The sequence below is a fragment of the Toxorhynchites rutilus genome, chromosome 1, assembly GCF_029784135.1.
Source record: "Toxorhynchites rutilus septentrionalis strain SRP chromosome 1, ASM2978413v1, whole genome shotgun sequence".
Lineage (NCBI taxonomy): Eukaryota > Metazoa > Arthropoda > Insecta > Diptera > Culicidae > Toxorhynchites > Toxorhynchites rutilus.
Window position 1 is genome coordinate 63,905,490 of NC_073744.1, and position 23,391 is coordinate 63,928,880.

Genomic DNA, 23,391 nt, shown 5'->3' on the forward strand with positions numbered 1-23,391 from the left:
TACAAGCGCACAATCGGAATTATGGTGAATTGTTTAGATGAACCTAACCTCTCATTGTGATGTTTTTGATGCTACCTTTTTTACGGAAAAAATATTTTTTTGACGAAAAACTGGTTCCACCTAATGAAATGCGGCGGGTTTCTTCAATTTGCACACCTAATAAGTGTATTCATTAGCACATTTTTTTTATTCGTTTATCATGCGATTAAATTGAGAATATTGAGAATATTTCGGATCCATTTTGTGCACAAATACAATGGCACCCCGATTATCCGCGAGCGGATGATCCACAGTGCGCGTTCTATTATAATTAATATGTCAGTTGACTCTTGCTCTTTTGTTTTGGTCATGGCTTCCACATTAGTTGACCACTGGTATGCATGATCTTACAGATGAATAGTTTAATGATTTCTGTATAGATAAAACAAGATTTCCATGCTGAAATAATTTTTTTCGCGCTTGCACTTTATTTTAAGTCGTTTATTGCGCCATCCGCAATTTCTGTTATTCCAAGTGACCGCGCGTGTAATCGGGGTTCTACTGTAGTTAATAATGTCTGGCCTTATGAAATGGCCAATTAAAACATACATGAACACATAAACATTTGTTGTCATTCAAAGACACAGTCCCGAAAACAGTTGATGTATGTTTATTTATTCATTCAAAATAATCAGCCGGCCTGAACATACCCTAATGATAATTTCACTTGAATATTCAAAGAATTATGCTAAATTGGTAAGAAAACAAATAATAATCGTGGATTCATACGCTGCATGAAGGAGTTATGCTTGAGAATTGAACAAGTTTGAAGAGTTAAGTGCGCTACACATACAACGTCCCGTCACCGTGAAGTCAACGTAAAGGAATGAAATGTCAAATATTCTCCCATGGAAATCGTATGGTAGCATTCACAAACACAATCACCGGCAACTTTGACGTCGGCAAAATAAGTCCAAGAGAATAGTTGACGGGACAGTGACGGTGACGCTGTATGTGTAGCGCACTTTAACCAGAGCATCGTCTGGAACACAAAGAATTGAATAGTCTAGGGAAAACTCTAGCAGACGCAACTTGACTGAAACCAAGCGATAACAAATTGAATTTACAATATTAATACTGAAATGAATTAATGAAACTGAATTTAAGTTAGAGCACTTCATGCCTTCTAATAATGAAAATTTGGTGTTGTCGTTTCCGTGTTTCATTCTAACGGGTGATTTTTCTATTTTATCAAAATCAATGCTCAGTTGAAAATGTGTTTTTTGTTTTATTGAGAAGTTGCCTTTATCGATGAACAGACTTTTGGCTGAACGTTAATAAGCAAAATAGCCGTATTTGGTTCGATGAGTACCTATGTCAAATCTCTTATTTATGTCGGTAAATCAGCATCGATTCGAGCACTGGAAGACTACAAGTTCAGCCAGGCCCCGGATGCAGGCCAGTATATAGAAAACGAAACGAAAACTCCACCAAAAATCATTTCTCCGGAGATTGAGTCATTCGAAAATGTAACAAGGAATATGTGTAACAACGCCATCATTGTTTCGGTGTTTGCTGCATCTTGAACGCAACCGGCCGACGGGACGTGGGAGAATATTGGCAAAGTGTTGGCCGATAATTGGCGTCAACCCTAAGCAGAAGTCGGGAGTCGAGAAGATCATTTCAAGATGGCCACATTTTGGCCACTGTTTTGTTGGGCTTCCATTCTTGCGCCGAATTTAAACGTAGGAAACATACTCCGAACCAGAGCATAAAAAAACTCTTCGCATGGAACGGTGCGCACTTTCATGTTTCACACCTTTTTCATGTGAATATGCAAATCAGCTATAACATTTCCGATATAGAAACAATTCAGCTCGTGAGAAACTGGTTCCAATAATCATGTTGGAGGCGATTGATTTATTAGTCGGACAGTTTCATCATATCGATCAACGCGAAGCCTAATGAGAGCCTGAAGATCTGTGCAGACAGAAAATGGTTAATGCAATGAAATCTTCTTTCAGAAATAAGTTTCGATCTGAATTGAGTTCCATTTGGGGATATATGATTTTGCAAGATTTTTGAGGGAATATATATTTGGACGAATCAGTTCACCTTCTTTATATTAAATTTTTGTTGTTTCGTTAAATCAGTAACTTGAGTTTAAAAATTACGAATCGTAAATCGTGGAGTTCAATTGAAGCTTTTCTGCGAACTCGTTCTTGCTTGGATTGATTTCCAAACGAAAAAAAAACATGTATCATTTTCTGTGGAAACACGCACGAATTCTGGTTCAAGTAAGCCGAAAATGGGTCTACGAGACAAGAGCTGTTTCCGCTTGAATTTTGCTTCAAGTCGTGGATATTGGGAAATAGTTATGCTGTTGAAATATCTGCTGGAAATAGCGTCTTTGCTCACGAATTTTTGATTGGATTGAAGGAAATAAAAACGGAGTCTCTGTCGAAAAGCTTCGTTTTTCCCATATTGTGCTGAACCTGTGCAATTACCGGGAAAGTCACTCGCCACCCGTGATGATCAAACTGAACTGTGAATAGTTCTGTAGATCGTGCTGGTCGTGAGACTGTTTGAATCTTTTCAAGGATCGTTCAAAATTTCAGTCAAAATTTCAGGTACACCACGAATCCATGTTGATTTCAAAATGGAGTTCAAACAGAAACTATTCGGACCCGTTTGGTACACGAATAGTTAGCTATGCCAGTAGAAGAAAACGGTATGAAACGTTCAATTAAAACATACACTAACAAATAAACATTTGCTGTCATTCAAACAAACAGTGCCGAAAACAGTTGATGATGTTATTCATCAAAACTAATCAGCCGGTCTGAGCATGTCCAAATTCGCTTAAATATATTAATAATTATGCTAAATCGATAAGAAAACATAATAATCATAGATTCATACGCTTTTAGACATACATGGACGAGTTATGTTTGAGAATTGAACAAGTTTGAAGAGCTAACCAGAGATTCTTCGGAGGCATCCAAATTTGAATACTCTGGGGAAAAACTCTAACAGAAACAACTTGTTTCTGTACATAATTTTAACGAGTGATTTATTTTCTTTTAGGTGTTTCTGCGCATTTTTTCTGAAAGATTTCAAGTTGTATAGTTTTGAAAGTTAATAATTTTATAGTGGAGGTCAAACAGTAACCAAATGTATCTTGAGGTCTGGTTTTGTGCAAAACCAAACAGATCATTATCATTATGCTTCCAAAGTTTGGTTTTGTTTTGAAGACCAATTTCACACTAAATTATGTTGTGCTTTTACTCATGATCTGTTTGGTTTGAAGAGGGAACCGAATTTGAACAAAAACCAATCGTGAATTGAGCTTGAATTTTATGTGAAATAAAAAAAAAATTGAGTTGAATCAGACATCAGAACTAAACCGAGTTTATGAAGTTTTTTTTAGTCATTATAAATCCTAACTATTTCACACTTTTCGTAATATTTTTTTCAACTGTTTCTGTGAAATCAAATCAAACAAAAATAAGCGAAATAGTAACGTGAGGTTTGGTTTAGTGTAAGTACAAACAAACTTTGAATGAAATCAAACAGGTTTTGAAGAGAACCTCTCAGATCAAATTTTTGTGTCATGCATATTTCGCAGTCAGTTAAAACTATCTAGTGGTATTTATACAATTGCGGTTCATTTTAACGAGTTGCTCGAATTTCAATGAAAAACCAATCCAACATTGAAATATGGTTCTCGCAATAAATGTTTTTGTTTCAGCTTCCAACAACGAATTCAAGTGAGTCGGAGAACACGATGAGTACTCGTGTTTTTTTTTTGAGAAGATGTAAAAAGTGTTTTTGGTGACAATTTAGTTTCACTGAATACATACGGATTAAATTAAACAAATTGTTAGCCCAAGATCCTCCGTCGCTCGTTAGTGTCTTGGCCACGGGGGCCATAATTTTCAATGTTCATAACTGGATCTCTGGATTCCAGTTTTGTTAAAATCCGTATTCCTATGGATTGTTTATATTTTTTGCAATACTTCGAATCAAAAGTTACTTTTCGTTTAAATATACAAAATAAGTTATTGACACGTTGAGCCCAGCGTCAGTTCCTAGGGGCCGACGTTGAGCTATTTGGTAGGAAAGGGCTGACTGACTGGGACTGACAGTTACAAAATAATAATATAAAAATATATACGGTTTGTTTTCGGATGTTCTACAAAATGTGACTTTCTAGTCGAATTGCCGATTTTTTCTATTTATGCAATAAGTATCTTTGGGAACTGGGACCGACACTGATATTGCGCATTTTTTCTGAAAGATTTCAAGTTGTATAGTTTTGAAAGTTAATAATTTTATAGTGGAGGTCAAACAGTAACCAAATGTATCTTGAGGTCTGGTTTTGTGCAAAACCAAACAGATCATTATCATTATGCTTCCAAAGTTTGGTTTTGTTTTGAAGACCAATTTCACACTAAATTATGTTGTGCTTTTACTCATGATCTGTTTGGTTTGAAGAGGGAACCGAATTTGAACAAAAACCAATCGTGAATTGAGCTTGAATTTTATGTGAAATAAAAAAAAAATTGAGTTGAATCAGACATCAGAACTAAACCGAGTTTATGAAGTTTTTTTTAGTCATTATAAATCCTAACTATTTCACACTTTTCGTAATATTTTTTTCAACTGTTTCTGTGAAATCAAATCAAACAAAAATAAGCGAAATAGTAACGTGAGGTTTGGTTTAGTGTAAGTACAAACAAACTTTGAATGAAATCAAACAGGTTTTGAAGAGAACCTCTCAGATCAAATTTTTGTGTCATGCATATTTCGCAGTCAGTTAAAACTATCTAGTGGTATTTATACAATTGCGGTTCATTTTAACGAGTTGCTCGAATTTCAATGAAAAACCAATCCAACATTGAAATATGGTTCTCGCAATAAATGTTTTTGTTTCAGCTTCCAACAACGAATTCAAGTGAGTCGGAGAACACGATGAGTACTCGTGTTTTTTTTTTGAGAAGATGTAAAAAGTGTTTTTGGTGACAATTTAGTTTCACTGAATACATACGGATTAAATTAAACAAATTGTTAGCCCAAGATCCTCCGTCGCTCGTTAGTGTCTTGGCCACGGGGGCCATAATTTTCAATGTTCATAACTGGATCTCTGGATTCCAGTTTTGTTAAAATCCGTATTCCTATGGATTGTTTATATTTTTTGCAATACTTCGAATCAAAAGTTACTTTTCGTTTAAATATACAAAATAAGTTATTGACACGTTGAGCCCAGCGTCAGTTCCTAGGGGCCGACGTTGAGCTATTTGGTAGGAAAGGGCTGACTGACTGGGACTGACAGTTACAAAATAATAATATAAAAATATATACGGTTTGTTTTCGGATGTTCTACAAAATGTGACTTTCTAGTCGAATTGCCGATTTTTTCTATTTATGCAATAAGTATCTTTGGGAACTGGGACCGACACTGATATTGTGCAAACGCTCTCGATGCGCGCTGATTGGAAAGCGCAGCCAGAAAAAATCGGGGCTTAACGTGTTAATAATAGATAGGCTGACCAAATAGTTCAGGAATAAAAACGAGACACGAAAGCAAAAAACAACGAAATGTAATTTTTTGAAGAATTTTTTGAAAGAGTGAATAAAACCGAGAATAAAGCTAAACAATCAAACATTCTTAGATTTACCTACTTTGTTGTTTTCCACGAATTTTATTTGTTCATATTCTGATAATGGAGAGACTTTGCGAAGCAAATCAGGATTATCCAATCACAGTTATCCAACATTGAGTCGCGAGTTTTTCGTTTCTCTCATAATGTTCATCGTACAAAAATTCTAATTAGTAAGCTTCACGAATTCCTTAAACTCTTGAAATTTGTTTTCCGTTTCTGAAAATATTTGCACTCGACGATTTGTTATTAACATTTTTCCAACATTTTATCTCATTACTTATAATTTCTTTGATCATTTCCAATATCATACAATTAGTTTTTAGCTGTCTCAATTGGAGTTTTTTCTCTGTTCGTTCGGAATGGGCTTCAATACAACCCATTTAGACTGTAGTGTTAGCTCCTAGGTTAGCCTCCCATTTTCAATGATATTTTTCATAGGCTTTAAGAACACTAATGAAATCATCAGAAATGATAGAAAATTCAGTGACAGTGACGTCGTCTTTTTCAACAAAGCAATAACTGATCTCCGGTTAAAATCAACCATAGTTTAAGGCTAGGTTTCAAATTCATCGCGCAGGACATTTTTCCTTTGGAAGAAAATAGGAACACAATCCGTCAAAACTACTCCTCTCGATAAAAGATCCAAGAGAAAGAAATCATGTGTTACCATTCACATCGAAGCTGTGTAAAATCTCTGCGATCACAATGAGTAAAATTTAATTCAAATTTGAAGAAAACTACACGGTGCTTTTTTGAAGGAGTTATTTAATTGCATTTAAAACTTTTTTATATGACACGATCAATAATCATCTGTAGGTTCTTTTCGTCAGTGGTTCTCTTAGAATAACTTATTGGACTGCATAAAAGTGTATCTTTTTTTGAACAGCATTTTCGTTTTCTTTTTAAAAAATTGTAAAGAAACATATTTTCAACAAATCAAAACGATATTCAAGAACGCTAATCATATTAATTCACACTCAGTTGATTCTTTACGAGTTGAAATAGTTATCTGATAGTTCCAATTACTATTAAAACAAGTAAGTAAAAATCAAACTAAAGTGGAAATACAAAAAAGTACCATGAAATAGAACTTTTTTCTTATAACTAGACAACCAATGTGGCGGACGCAACAAGTTTCATTTGAAACCCCATTTTGTAACGTTTGAGAACCCTTCAGAGTTTTATCGGAATCGGTCCACGAATTCCGAATATATGGCGGAAACAAGTTGTGGAGCCATAGATTCCAAAACCTTAAACAATACAAAACCCGCCATTTGCACCTGCAGCTCAAACTTTAGATTGAGATTTGAGAAAGGCACGACTCCAACTTTAGATGGATCAAATAAGATTTGGTATCCTCAAACTCTTGAATTTTGGTTTATATTACCATAGGTGAAGAACTCAATGCATTTTTATACATTTTCGTGCATATCAAGCTATGAAATAAGGAAAAAAACTAGGTTAATGAATTTCACCCCAAAGGTACGTTTTTGAAATTTTCTGCTAAAAATTTTCCAAACTAACATTCAAGGAAACTTTTCAACAAAACATTTCAGAGCGTTTTTGTGACCCTGGTATCAGTACTGGTTTCCAAATGTTATTATGTATAGATTGAACAAAACATTTCGGAAATATTTAAATTTTTCTGAAAATTGTGACCAATTTACCCCCGGTTTACGGTGTCCTTTTTAGTCTTTTGATATCTTGCTTGTAGAAAAACGGAAACCTTAAACCTTAAAACAGTGATTTTCAACTGGTGGAGAATTTGGTCATTAAAAGGGGGAATTCTTCAAGGGACTATTGCACATTTACTTCGCTTTGAATTTGACAATGATTAACAAAAATTGCCACAAAAACTTTATTGGATACGCTAAAATTTACGATCCTCGGCAAACATTTCAAAATCTGGAATGTAATGTTCAATTGAACAATTTCACAATGTTTGGAAGACTTTCGTCAGAGAATGATGATGGAACAGACGACGAAACAGTACAGAATACCATTAAAAAGGAGGCCCATTAAAAAGGCAGAAGCCCATGTAAAGGCGTAGGCAGAACTCCTGGCAGAAGAAAAGTTGAATTTATATTGAAAATAATGACAAAGAAATAAATATTTTTTTACACTCAAATTACAGTACAAGTTCAGAAAAAGAGGGACAATTAAAAATAGTCGAAAAAACGGTACTGTCCCGATTAAAACGGTACGTTTGGTCAGCCTATTATTTTTTTTTTTGATGATGGTCCCGCCTCCTTCCCCTTCAGAGGTTTGAGCAAGACGAGTTATCTAAAAGATAATTAATTTTTTTTCAACATTGAAATCAGTTTAGCAAACATCTGAACTGATTTTATTTACAGATATAAGTTCAAAAAATTGCAATGTCCAAAAAAGCCAATACTCAGTCATGTCCGCCACAGAGCCGATAGGGTCCCGACGAGGCCCTTGCAGCCAAGTGGTCCACCAGAGCACAAGTCCAACCGCCAGCCTTGTTTTAGATTGACTGTGAATACCCTCATTCAGAGAAATCGAGAAAATTTCCTTTACGAAAAATTCCTAGACCGGCACTTAAAAAAAACTTTCAATTTAATATCCTTTATATCTGTGTCTCGCACGCGACGCTCAAACTTTTGTAGACTACTTTTATTTTTTTTAAACTAATACAACTATAAGAACAACAAAATAAAAATAAAAATAGTCCATCATCACCAAGATCATGACAGACATAATAGAGATCAATACAAATTTTAAAAAAGATGATTTAAAAAAAAAATAAATAATCTACATAATATAATCCGTTCAAAAAAAAAAAAACTTCGTCAGATTCATTGAAAATATTGAAAACAAACTGCAAAAAATTGTCCACATTAAATTATCCGTTCGTATAAAACTTCGTCAGTAAAGATCTTCGTCATAAAAATAAACAAAAACTCGTTCAGCTGTTAAGAGAACACAGCTTTTACATGTGAAATACAGTGCCTCTTAAATTCTGTAAGTGTTGTTGCGCATTTAATATGTCTTGGCATCGAGTTGAACACATTTATTCCTTTGAAGTACAACGAATTTTGTGAAGCACATGACAAGAAATTAGGTGTTCTTATTTCATTCGCGTTTCTAGTGTTATAACTATGAAAGTCACTTCCTCTTTCAACTCGATCACACAAATATCGAGGCAGCAAACCGTTAATTACTTTAAAAATGAACTCCATAGTTCAATAAACAATTCTTTGCTTCACGGATAACCATTGCAGAGCGTCCAACATTAAAGATGAGGAAGTGAATCTGTTACATTTTAGTATCAACCGCATTATTTTGTTTTGCAAGCACTGTAATCTCGATATTTGTGTGTCATTGGCTAAAAATAAAATGGAAGAGCAAAAGTCTAAATGAGGAGAGATGATGCCCAGTTAGCCCAGTTAGCAAAGATTTATTAATAAGGTCCAGCAAGATGTGATCGATGACATGAAAGCAATCTTGAATAACTCTAGCATTGACATTATCCACTCCAGCCGTTTTTCCTAAAGAAAAGCAAATAGTTCTAAGTTCATTTAATGTAATTGGGTGAAAACTTTCAAATCTACAGCTACTGTTAACCGGCTGTTTTATTTCATCAGGTTCATCAACCAATTCAATGGACTGATTGATCAATGAAACACTATTGACAAAATAATCGTTAAACTAAGATGCTATAGCCTGTTCAGACTGTTCAAGTATGCCATTAAAAGTTATGGACCGCGGTTTGCTATTACGAGGTTTTAATAAAGATTTCAAAATTTTCCATAACTCCTTGCTGTTGCTTTGATGCAGATCAATCTTCCTCTGAATATATTCACAACGAGTTTTCTTAATCGACTGTGAATATATATTGCGCGCGTTTGTGTACATATTCCAATGATTTCCATCATTTGTTCTACAAAATTTCTTGTACCATCTGTCTCTCTCACGTTTAAGGCGTAAAAGATCCAAATTGTACCAGCTGTTCGAGTTTTTCATAGGAACAAATTTTTGCGTAACAAGCCGATTTGTACACTCTTTCAAGGTATTAGTTAGAACAGCTGATGATTCATCTAAATTACCGACCTTGAATGGAAAATCCAGGCTTCTCACTACGAGATTCGAAACAGCATGCTTCGAATATTTCCTCCAGCACTTTAATTTCACAACATCTTCATTTACCACGAGATTATCTACAATATTGATAATTAAAGTCTCATGATCGGTTATTTTCAAATTGGTATCCGTGACTGTGTAAATAGTATCAAAATTGGAATAAACATGATCAATTAAAGTTTTACTGTGCCTGGAAATGCGCGTAAATTCATGTACTGTTTGTTTCAAACTGAAGAAATCGGATACACGCTTCAAATGGTTCGAATTGTAGTCATCACCAGCTAATATATTCAATTTGCTAGAGTCAAGGAACATTTCAAGCCAGTTTTCTAAAATTTCAACAAAACGCAAGTCGCTTGAGCTGGGACTATGATACAAAACACCAAAATTACCCATCTTCATGCCATGTTCAACTGTAATGCCCAAGAACCAGTTACCATCAAACACTTCGTTGAGGCGAAGATTGAATTGAACTGATTCTCTGACATAAATAGCAACACCGCCAGTGTGCCTAGAATGTGATAAACACGCAGCAACATTATATCCCGGAATACTATACTGATCAAATGATTCTATTTCAACAATGTGTGTTTCAGACAAAAGGACTAGAAATGGACGCTTTTCCTCAACAATCTGACGTAACGCTACGTAGTTTGTTGACAGTCCCGCAATATTCAAATACAAAATATAATATTGGTTCACAATTCTTCTGGAACCTGGTTGCTATTTATTGAAATGCAAGCTGCTTTTTTTCAAATTTTTCAAAAAAGTCTCTGATATACTAAACATTCAGAGATAAATGCGGCATGATTGACGTCCAAATTCATTTTCCGTTCTTTATTCATTTTCAAACAATTAACACATTTCAACACAGTTGACTTGCATTCAGATGTCTTGTGTTTGAAACATCGAAAACATCGGAGGAATGCTGATCGCTGGGAACAACAGCACTATACTTCTCACCCAAATTGCTTTCGATGTCATCTTTCACATTGTCTATATTAGCTCCAGTTGCACACTCAACAATGATGGAGCCATTTCTTCCATTTCTGAAATTACTAATTTTGTGTGTTCTTGGATCTAAGCTTGTTTGGACTCTTTAGGCTTGATTACAAGAACCGGATGAGTCCTACGATTACTTTGCATGATACTAGTACTATTACTATAACCCATTATCTTATTGTTGTTAGAAGTGTTCGCACTTTTAACAACATCCGCAAAACTTATTTTATTTTCATGTACATTATCATCATCATTATTTTGAAATTTTCGTTTCTAATAGAAACATTCTGTTTGCGTGAATTTTTTTAGGTCGCGCAATGAGGATTGAAAGTGCTTGTGCAAACTATTGGAATAAAGCCTTTTTTTCTAACTAGTTCGACTAGTTGTTTGGCGGAAGATATTTAATTATAAAACTTTGTTGAATCGGAACGAGCCTTTAAATTTAATAAACAAAACTTCAATCCAAGTTGAGGTTGAACTTGGTTAAAACCCATGTTTAAATTGATTGAAATTCGGATTGAATCCCGTTGATTTTTTTTTCATAAATTTCACATTACTGGTACACAATTTAAAACCATGCCGAAATTAGACTAATTTTTTTTATGGACAAACTAAAATTTATTGCACTGAAATTTTGCGGGAGTCTTTCCCACGTGCATCTCTGATCGAAGTTTCATTGAACTTTTACCAAAATTTGCCACAATTCCGAATGATTAAGAGAAACTTAAATAAGCTTTTTTTAGCAAAACCTTTTTCTATTGCTAAGCTAAGTGTAGGATAACTCTTTTATTTAAGTTGAATGCATTTTTGCCCAAATCATAGCCATGCTTAATCTTCACTTTAATTATCTTCTATATCCGAGCTTCGAATTCATTTAAGATTCTAATTTTGTGGGGATTCTCTTCATCGAAATTCTCTTTCGTTAATAACACAGCGGTAAAAAGCATTTCCTGATGTATTCAACGATCAGGAGTGTAGAAGGTAACCTCGTTTATCAAACTATGTGACAAAACTGGCACAAAATCTGTCTGCAAGGCGAGAGAGAAAGTCAATGATGAAGAGAATTGGTCAAACTCCATAGAGATTTAGTACAATCCGTGGGTTTACCTACGGATCTGCAGATTCGTGGAAATCAAATTAATCCTTAGGTTTACGGATATTTCCGTACATCTGGCATCTCTGTATATAACACCATGATATCTAGCAGTGATAAACATTTTGGAATTGTACTGATTAATTTTAAGAGACACAATCCACATAGTGACACCATCCAAATTGTAATTGCTATATTTGACCAATTTGGTAACAAATTCAACTTAAAGTCGGGATCACATCAAACATTAGGATACAACGGCATCTTTCAAACGATTCAAATAAATTTCCACTTGAGAGTGATGATAACATGCAACATTGGAGCAGACTAATTCCAAACACTGATTCACACTCATTTTTCAGGACCACATATGTCGACAACTTCTGGGTTCTTCTGTGCGATCACTCGTCGCCCTTCCCCCACGATCACAGCCAGAACACGATCACTTGGTTTTTGGTTCGAATTGCTACTCACCATGGGTACCGTATCCGGTCGGGTAGTACCGCCGGTGGGCTGCTGCCGCCGCTGCACCGTTCTCGAACCGATAGAACGCGTTCATATCGGACGTATCGACGCCACCGGCTCCCGACTGCTGTCCAAGGGAGGCTGCTGCAGCCGCCGCTGCTGCTGCCGACGGCCCGAGCGAACTCTCGGCCGCTAGGCGCTGGTTGTCGTACCAACCGCGCGCTTCCACCGCCGATGCATCCATCATGGCGCTCACGAGCTTGGGTTGATTGTTCAAAAAACACTTTCACAAATCACTTGCGGGGTTTGGGTCGTTGTAAGATATCACGACACCTGGCGACACTCGCGCTCTGAATCGTCACTAAACTATTCAATTCAATTTCTTTTCGGACCCTCACGGTCCACTGAGTATTGTATGTGTGTTTTATTCAATGATTATGGTGCCGCATCGATTAATCTGCCACAATCAGGGTTCTTCACTGAGTTCACCGCTTTCCTCGCACAGCTTCCAAGCTCATTCAAATCTCTTGAAACACTTTCCTCCTTCTAGCCTTTAGAGGTTGGTCCGCCGCTTGACATCTGTCGTACGCGCACTTGGCCCAAGCGCCATACCGCGTATCGTTCGAGCTCCGGACCCGGGATGGGAAAGGATTGCTGCAAAATCTCCGTTTCACAAAGCTTTTCTTCGCAAACACGAAAAAAACGGAACCTTTTCTCCGTTGCACTACACTTTGGGGGGACCTTCACAATTCAATCCAGTTTGATCACCTCACACGCGCGGGTGTGCGCGCTATTCACAATTTTAATGGATTAACACTTAGCATGATTAAAGCGCAAAACACGATTCGAGCTCGCTGACGCGTCACTCCCTCGCAGCCCGAGACTAGATCCTGCCGGAGGAACCTTCCTTGCGTTCACCGCCCGTGTGCAGCAAACAGGCAGGAATCCCGGAGTCGGAGTCGAGCGCACCGAGATGAATAGCGGGACAAGAAAAAAAAACACCCAGGAGATATATCCCGACACTTTGTTTTGCTTTTCACTGTTGTGTCCCAAAAGAAACCGAGGAACCGAGTCAATAATCAGTCAGAGGCAAGGTGTCCACAAGAGATCGTCCTCTCTCTCACAGCGAATGTAGCAGCACAAAAAAACCGCGCAACCACGACGACGGCCTGGGGTCGACTGAAGCTATTAATTGTTGAACTATGGTTGTGTAATACACCTACCCACTCAGGTACCCACACCAGCCCAAACGACTCTGGCGGCCAGCACTAAGCCAGCGACAAGGCAGAACCAAGCGGTGGCTTCGGCGCTTCATTGCGTTGGTGTGCGCTGGCCCCGTATGCATGTGGATGTGCGCATCAAACCTTCAGCAGTTTCTCGTCGGCCAGGAAAAAAAGAACGAGGAAGTTGAAAGCCAACACACAAACCAACACCAATGGACCGGGGTGGCGCACACACAACCATGCGCCCTTGTTCTTCCGAAGTTGCATGCATAGTACCCCGGAGGGTTCGAGCATCACAGCAGCCACAGAGCAGTGAAGAGAAAAGCGAGAATCGAAAGGAGGCGGAGCCAAGCGCTATCCAACGGCCCAGTGGAAGGCGTGTTGAGGCGATGAGTCGAATGAAGTCGAATCATCTGAAAGCAGAAAGTGCGGTTGCATGTCGTCGTTTTATTCTCTTTTTCCTCCCACTCTTCGGAGCTTTTTCTTTTGCGCGCGCTCTCTCTCTATCTGTCTCTTGTAGGACTCTTTCCTCCATCCCGGACTGGACGATCGGGGCATATGTACCGTGGGTATGGTTATGTGTTGGCGGACCCGAAGTGACGGAGTGACATTGGCCAAGTTGTTGCAGAGAGCACAGGAGGCAACGTTTGCCACTTTTTTTTGTGTCGTTTCAGCATGTTTGCGGGTGGATACGCGTAGCGTGCGATGCAGTCCTGCTGCTGTCAGGGAAGGAAGCAGCGCAAAAAGGAAAATGGATACCAACAAGTTTTTCAGTAGTTACCTATGCGCGTTTGTGTGTGTATGTGTTTGTGTTTGCACTTCTTTTTTTTGGATCTCTTCCGAGTGTGGCGCTTCCGAAAACCCGGGCGGTTTTGAGGGTGGGTGGCAATACCGGGAAGATACATTCGACTGCGTAGACTGAATGTGTTAATTTTGGGCGAAAACACACAATTGTTTCCAGAATAGGGAAACGCGAAAAGGTGAAAAAATCGGAACGGAAACGTGAAGACGCGTCATCCCTATAGCTATCCATCATTCTATCGCCTGGGTTCGGTTTGTAGAATTACAATTGAATGGTGACCTCTCTCACTCGATGCCTCAATTGAAACAATGACAATCGTACGCCGGAGAGAGACCACAAAATCTCACCTTTCGGTGTGGAGGTTTGTTTTTTTCTGTTCATTTTTCGAGTTCTGACGGTGTGTAATCGGTTCAATTTTACGCACCATTTAATTACAAATTTTGCTGTTTTCTCCCGGCTAGCTGGCAAGCTGGCCAGCATAATTCAGGCCTAATGAATACACAAAATGGACTAATTTGATTTTCTAATGTCTGTGCGTGCATTATTTCCGGAGAACTCAACTTTGTTTTAATGTTTTGACAGCCGGAATGGACACTGAACGCTGGAGTCATTATTTCTTGTGTTTACAGTTTATCCAAATAAGATTGTTTGATCCGGGTGCCCGTCGGCATAATTCACCAGCATTTGAAAGAAAAAGTTATGTCCTAAATATGGTCCTAAATATCTACTGAGCGGCTAGATTTGATTTTTGAACCACATAGTTCAGCATGCATTTAGCAGACTAACCAGTTGAAGATTTGAATTTTTTGCTAGTTCGTTCAAGAAAATTCGTTCAGCAACTTTCTGATGTGGGCATAGGCTACTGTCAAAGCAACGCGAATTCGTATTTTTTCGTAGCAAAAGCTTGGGAAGTTCTATCTTTTTTCGCTCTTTCGCAAGTGATTCCGCGCTTCGTTCTGATTGGTTCGAGAAAAAAGTTCGCAAAAATTCACGTAAATTTGTCTTCATTGTGAAGGGTTGACAAACAAGCTTAAGTGAAACGCTACGCTACATACATCGGTTACCTTCTCAGATTTCCCACAGTTAACTCTCCGCCATCGGAATTGGATTTCGACAAAACGGTACGTAAGTTCAATAGTAGAATATATAGACAATCCAATTAATTAAACAGGTCAACCTTCCTAGGCTACCTAAAAATAATTTATGTTGTGCTTTGTGACACAAGAGATTTTCTGAATTTCGCTTCGTTGAGTGGTCGATAGTTCGCGTTTACATAAGGCGTCGTGCACAAATTACGTGAAAATACTAAAAATGCGATTTTTTGACCCCCTCCCCACTCTGTAACAAAAAGTTGCGCAAGACACAAACCCACTCCCCCTTGTGTTACGTAACACTAACCTTCACACAAAGTCAAAGTGGTTCTTTCAACATAAAAAAATATTCTTCTTTTTTTTTTTTATTCTTTATTTGAGAGGTTTTCAGCCTCCTGGGCTGGTTCGCCTACATAAAAAAATAGATATCTGCCCAAGTCGGAATCAAATGTTCTTACGGAAGTTTCTTATATGCAAGTAGTGACACCAGAGGAACTTTCGACAAGTTCATAGCATTTTGAACAAACATAGACAGAATTTTAACGCTGACATCAGTTGGGATTGGTACTTTCAACCCATCTGGCGTTAAGTTGAGAGGAACATGGACTCATAAATTGATGTTGATTTACACTACTCCTTGGTTCAATGCAGGAGTTCCTGTCGTTACATTTCACTACTTGCAAAAGGCTCTGGGATGTCCTCACGTGACGAGCAAACCAATTAATTAATATCGTACTAATTCCGCTTTATTGATTTTGGAGTTGTTTATTCCACACATCAGCTAACAATTTCCCTGCATACCTAAAATGTTTCGTTTCCAGTTGAGATCCCTAAGGATCATGAGGAAATATTGAATCTACTAACTCCCGGGGAAGAGGAACCATCCGACGTTCAACGATTGAAAGCACTGCGTCCTGGGGCATTTGTAGTAACGCGTATTGGATCAATATTCAGTTGATTAAAATGATGAATCGAAAATATCTATGACCTATTTAAAACGAGTTCTCGTCTGGTCTTCCATCCACATTTATGATTGCTGGCTTGATTTTTTCTTGATACTGAATGAACTCGAATTCAGGCAGTTCGCTCACTCTTTTAAAATCCAGCCCGTGAGAAAATGCGTTCAAAGAACAGTGCCTTCCTGAACGAACTGCAACGTACATTGGACCACTGTATTAAACTGCTTCAGCATGATCAAGGTATTCTAGCATCCTACGATACCAGACGGAATGAGCTTTTGTTTAACAGCCATGACAATACAAGGTCTGTGGTCTGATCTGTTGGTCTGAAAAATCTTTTTATCTTAGCTATTTCTCAAAAAAATTGTATTAAAATCTGTAATAGGTTTATAAGTCCAATTTTTAAGCATAATTTTATCTTTAGTATCATTGATTGGCATAGCAGTAATTGATAAGACGATGTTGATGGTATCCACGTGATCCCAAGAAACATATACACTGTAGTAAAAATACATTGCTTTATTGAGCTGCAATATAAACTTATTCAGTTACCAGGGGATGCTTGTAAATACTTTCATTATAATATATTTCAGGTACACACAAAATGTAATGGTAGTAATGAATGAAAAGGTAGCATAATAAGGCTTAACCGGAAAACTGTCAACGCTTGAGAAGGGCACATAAAGTTACTATATAGCTAATGCTTGGGATATGGACAGGACGGGAATTTTTCATGTTTTTATTAAAATTTCTATTTGTCATTCAAACTTTAGTCGTCCAACCATTTGATGGCTAAAAGTTATTGTTTTGTTCTTGCCCAGTTGAGTAGCTTCTATTTCTACATCTTCAACACCTACGTAGATATCTTCATATGCTTTTCTAAATCTCCGATGTCTGGTCCTGGAACTTCAGATTTGATGTTTTATTCTTGGTATATATCATTGAAGAAAGTAAGATAAAGTCTTCTGGTGTCCGAATTAATCTGAGTGAATTCAAGTGTTTCAGTTTGTTTTGTTCAATTTAACAATCAATAGCAATAGAAACTCTAGGTATGTTTAACGACGGATTCCAGTGAGAGCGGGCGAATTCAGAATTTTCAATGGTTCGAGCATCAATATTTCCTGAACTGATTTAATCCCTTCTATGTATTTTCAATTCATTTGAAAAATAAACTTTAAAAGGAAATTAGTTTTCGCGACAGTATGAGTGCACTATAACATTATATGAATGAAACAGGTGTGAGGGGAAAATTATTATTAATCTCGAGTCAGTATTGCAACGTTATTTGAAAACTCTGTAAATTTTGTATGAAACACAAACAAATTGTACTCTGTATCTACAGATTCTTGGTTTAAAAAAGTCTTAAATATCTGTAGAAACACAGATTATTATGTAGATATGGTAACTCTTTTCAAGATGTATCCATTCGTGCTTTCTTTTCTGGCGGCTGGTAAATCCATTAAAACACGTATTATCATATTGGCTCAGGAAATACACCCCATTCGGTCCCAGAATCGAAGCTAGCTGCTCAAGCATTTAGGACCCGTGAATTTATTTAGGACCCGGCAAATTTCGTCCCGCCCAAAATATATTTTTTGTTATCAATACCTCCAAACATTCACGTTTTCTTACTTACGATCATGGGTCCAATCGCAGAACTGCTCATTGGTTCATCTTCTAATTGACCCTTTACAATTTACTTTTAATATAAATTTCCTAGGACTTCTACCAAAACTCGTCATTATAATATCATATTATTTTCAGACAAAATTCCCGTTCAAGATTTTTCAATCACTTGCAAATAACATGTTTCTCCGTTACATCGAATAAATGTTTGATACAGAAAATCAGATAGAATGAAGATAGCCCTAAATCAGATAACTCCTTCTTCGAGTTTTGCTCTTATCAACACATTCGACGATTCATTTTTATTTATACAAATAGAAGAAGATATAGGAGTGCGTTTTATCACATTAAAGTCCACATTAAGTTCCACTTTCGAAAAAATCAATTTCGTTGGCGCAAACATCGACTGGATCAACAACGCTTGTAACTATGTAACCATAGAATATATGAAAATTGAATTTTCCGAATTTTCCCATTTACCATTTATCATGTTTGGTTGAAATATGTATAATACTTTTATGCGACCCACTCTCCATCCCAGAGGAGGGAGAAGTGTCATACCGTCATAGAAACATTTCTCGTACCCAAAAACCCTTACATCCCAAATTTGGCTCCATTTGCTTGTTTTGTTCTCGAGTTATACAGAAGTTTGTGTTTCATTTGTATGGCAGCGTGTCGAACCACCATAGAAACATTTCGTGCCCTCTAAAACCTCCACATGCCAAATTTGATTCTGTTTGCTTGATTGATTCTCAAGTTATGCGAGTGTCAAACCACTATAGAAACATTTATTGCTCCTTATATTATTACTATTCATTGATTCTCGAGTTCTGCAGTATTCCCCCCTGAGGGAGGTGGGAGGAGTGTCAAACCACCATAGAAACATTTATCGATCCCTAAAAACTTTTTATGCCAAGTTTGATTCCATTTGCTTGATTAGTTCTCGAGTTATTCAGCCCCCCTCCCCTCCAGAAAGAGAGGAGGATTGTCAAACTATCATAGAAACAATTACTCTTGATTAATTCTCGAGTTATGCTGAAATTTGTGTTTCATTTGCATGGTAGCTCCCCCCTTAGAGAGGGGGGAGGAGTGTCTATCCAACATAGAAACATTTATTGCACCCTAAAACCTCCACATGCCAAATTTGGGTTCGTTTGCTTGAATAATTCTCGACTTATGAAGAAATTTGTGTTTCATTTGTATGGCAGCCTCCCCTTAGAGAGGGAAGGGGAGTGTCTACCCAACATAGAAACATTTATTGCACCCTAAAATGTCCAAACGCCGAATTTTGATTCGTTTGCTTGATTAATTCTCGAGTTATAAAGAAATTTGTGTTGTATTTGTATGCCAGCATGGCATAGAGTCGACTCTTCTGGCCTTCAGGCGGCGAATATCATACTAACTTTCTTTCGCTTCCCCTGGAGACGTGGCCGGCGTCGTTATTGACTATTTAAAGCTCGAATCACCGATACTTGCACAATTATTTGCGAATCCCAAGCGCCATTCGGTGTGTTCTTTGTGCAATTTCGCTGGTTCAGGTCAATCACGGAGAGCAACTACGAAGTGTACAGTCTTCCCAAGCTCAAGCTCAAGCTCACATAGTTTAACATGCGTTTGGAACTGGATGTCAATTGAATATTCTTACAATGGTTCAGTTTTTGGGTATGCTTTTCCAAATCAGATATACCTGTAATAGGGGTAGTGGGGGCAAAGTGGTCACCTGCTTGTTTGGTAGTATAACTATTTACTGTAGATATTGATAGTCACATTATGTTTGAAGAATTTAATGACTTTTGAGTCACCCTGTATTTCAGTAGAGCTGTCGCATGCCAAAATATAAATAAAAACAGAAATTGTTCTCTCGATAGCCATTCGGCCGTAGTTCTGTGCGCATGGTATCAAGGAATCTCTCGTGAAATTTGGTTTATTCCATCAGATATGTTGGACAAATCATCAGTTTGGACGACTGTTATTCTAGGAGAGGAGAACAGATATTCTGTTTAATCTCACCGATTAATTAGCATAGAGATTTCTTTGATGCAAAGTGGTCATAGGTAGGGGTGGGAGTACCGGTTTTACCTTTACCGAAAACCGTTATACACTCTACCGAAAATATCGGTTTTAGGTGACGAGAAGGTATTTTTTTAGAAGAAAAATATATATAATTGTTTAAACCTAGCAACATTGGGATCCCTACGACACTGTTTCATGTTTCCTTCGCAATCACACAAAAGATGAATCGTCGCATCATAACCATTCCAACTGTCCAATGTTCCAATTCAAAGCAGTTCAACGAAATGCGTTGCCAAGTGGACTGTATATTCTTCGACTTCTCAAAGGCGTTCGACTAGGTACCTCGTGGCCTTGCCATTCGAAAGCTCAGTCACCTGGGACTTCCAAGCTGGATAACAGAATGGCTCAGCTCGGACCTGGCTGGAAGAGAAGCATTTGTGAAAATTGGAGACGCTCGCTCACGTATGTACAGCATCACCTCAGAAGTTCCTCAAGGCAGTATTCTCGGCCCTCTTATTTTCGTTTTATTTGTAAATGACCTCACCGATCGTCTGAAGTCTGGAAAGCTATTGTACGCTGACGATTTGGACAATTTACACAGTTTTCGGCTGTTGTGCTTTGCAAGCTACCCTAAGTAAACAGTCTGTAGGAATCTTTAAATCCAAGACGGTGAAATTAGAATCCAAACCTTCCGATTTTAGTATTTCTCTTTCTGATGTTGTAATTTTTTTTATTCTTTATTTTTGAGACATTCAGCCTCCTGGGCTGGTTCGTCTAAGCAGATGATGTAATTGCAATCACAACAAACGCTGCTTCAGTAATGAAGAAAGTAGGAAGGATTGCTTCGTTGCCTTGCTCATGAAATACATCTTTCGGTCGTTTCCATTCTATATAAGAAGAACCAACCTCATGTTGATGAAAATTTGCAATTAATTTAATTAAGTTCTTTACAAAAAAATATTTTCTTTTAGAACTCAACGAAGTATATGACTCTGACGACGAATTCTGTGATGAAGATAATAACAATAATAACATAAGAATACCATGGGAGAGAATGATAACAAGGAGTTTCATCACATTCATATATATATAGTTAATCTTTTCAGAAGATCCCCAACAAAAAATGATATTCTACAGCGATACGTTAAAGCTGAGTTTGGAAGAGAAATTCAGTTCATTTTGGATTGTAAGACGAGAGAGAGATAAAGAGAGAAAGAGAGAAAGAGAGAGAAAGAGAGAGAGAGAGAGAGAGAGAGAGAGAGAGAGAGTAGTTTATCGAGTATTCAACGTTATTAACCGTCAGTATCAACCGCGACTTGGTGATTGTTTTATATCCGATACTATATGCTCGTGGAAGGTAGAACAAAGTTGTTTTGTATTGTTGAATATATATATGATACAATTCCCACACAATCATTATTACAATATTACCCTACAAAATTACATCCTCGTAGATGCAGATTTTGAAAAGGTATTTTCCATTTTTAACACCCTTTAACTCACAACTGAACAGAACAAACAAAAAATAGCAAAAGATGTTTTTGACGTAGGACTAAGTCTTTCATTTCTGTACAAGTTCAAAGCTTCGAAAACGAGAGAGTAACGCTGGAGTGCAAGGTTTTGCACGTTAATAACTCTTTACCGGCTGAATGGAGCGGTATAATAATCACTTCATCCGAAAGATAAAATGTCAACGAGTTATATGATTGTCACTTAATGGTCCAAAAAATCTTTTCAATAGCTTTAAAATTGCTTTGAAAGCAAGCTATTGAAATCATCATTGCTCATTGATGATGATTGGTGATCGCAATGTGTTCCCGAACACGGACGCAAAATCTAAGCACCTGGATAAACCGTCATAGCGAATACATGCAAGCTGCGACTTCTTTTTCTTGCTTGCATTAGTGTTTGGGAAACCATAGCGGACACATGCAAGGCGTGAGTACTTTTACTCGCATCAGTTTCTGTTCTGCTTTCGCATGGAACAACCATGAAACATTGTTTGCGTGTAAATGCGTCCAAGCGAAGGAAGATTCGCATTTACGCATTCGACTTGGTGTTCCCGTGATGCAATCCAATTGACGAATTCACGCAAAGCTGAATCAGCTCATGCGACACCTACATTAGAGTTCAGAACCACAAAAGTGATGATGTTTGTTTATTCTACGCACTGAAAAGCAAGATTCGGTCGTGATTATTCATTTTATTTCTATTTAGAATCATTTCAACCATTGAATGTCTTCAGTATATGGTAAGAAAGTTAGGGCTTTGTATATTCACGATGATTTCAATCGCGTGAACCAAAATCATTGATAATCTTCGAAAATTTTGAGTTTGAGTGGATAATGGTGATGACTTCGATATCATATTAAGTTGGATTATATCATTGATAATGTAAGAGTCGATACAAGAAGGATTTGCAGTATTTTTAGCGCAACACATGCTACTCATCGTTTATCTAGTTGAAAAAAAAATTTAAGTTACAACACTTATACCAAGCCGTTCTTCAAAATATACATACCACATTGTAAACTGGCGAATTTTATGCAAGCTTATATAGACTTTATTACGTTTTCACCGTGAAGAGGCGCCCTCAGTTTCTATTCTGTGCATGGAGGGATCATGAATAATCTCAAAAACAAAAATGAATCATGTATTAAATATCTTCAGTTGCTTTTACAATGCCACTCAAATTCCATCGGTTCGTTTTGGGACCACTAACAAGTTCGAAAGAGTTGAATTTTATGTTAATAACAATTCCATACTTAGACTCATAAAACCACACACTAACAAGAAAAAACTTTCAGCATCTTTCAAAATATTCATTCATTCATTCATTTAGAATTGATCCAGATGCAATTTCAAATAAATGATTACCGAGGCAACGGTAGTCCTACGTTTACCTTGCGGTTATATCACAGATATAACCCACTTCTTGTTTTTCAGTGTGAAATGTCATCTTAACAACGAGCATAAACTTGAAATTCTAGAATCTTTATTATGCGAGATATTGATCATTACAGCCAGTTACCGAGAAAATAATGGATTCCTTTTCCCCAACCTAATACAGGTCGGACTCGATTATATACAGTTTGAAAAAAAAAATTCTTTTATTTCAAATATTTATTTCGAAGAATAATGTAATATTACGAAGTTAAGATGAAGGTTAATTGTTTATTATAACTACAGTAAAGTAGAAGTCGTGATTTTTTGAGATTTTAGTTGAAGGATCGCCAGGATTTGTCGAAAATGATATTGCTGTGAAATTAAGAAAGATAGAAGTTGGGTGCCAAAGAATAAATTTTAAAGCGGCTAGAGAACGTTAATTTGGTTGATAGAAAAAACCATGTTTATTATGCATATTTGAG

General features: G+C 37.2%; 1 protein-coding gene across 2 annotated transcripts in view; it reads right to left on the minus strand.

The window, feature by feature from the left end:
* The window catches only part of LOC129762949 (GATA-binding factor C-like), a 39,427-nt gene extending 25,930 nt beyond the window's left edge, over window positions 1-13,497 (minus strand). For both annotated transcript variants that reach the window (XM_055761582.1, XM_055761583.1), the window contains exon 1: window positions 12,319-13,497. In XM_055761582.1, coding sequence (XP_055617557.1) covers window positions 12,319-12,556 — 238 coding nt within the window. In that variant the 5' untranslated portion in view covers window positions 12,557-13,497. The remainder of the gene's footprint in view (window positions 1-12,318) is intronic.
* Between the last annotated feature and the right edge of the window lie 9,894 nt (window positions 13,498-23,391).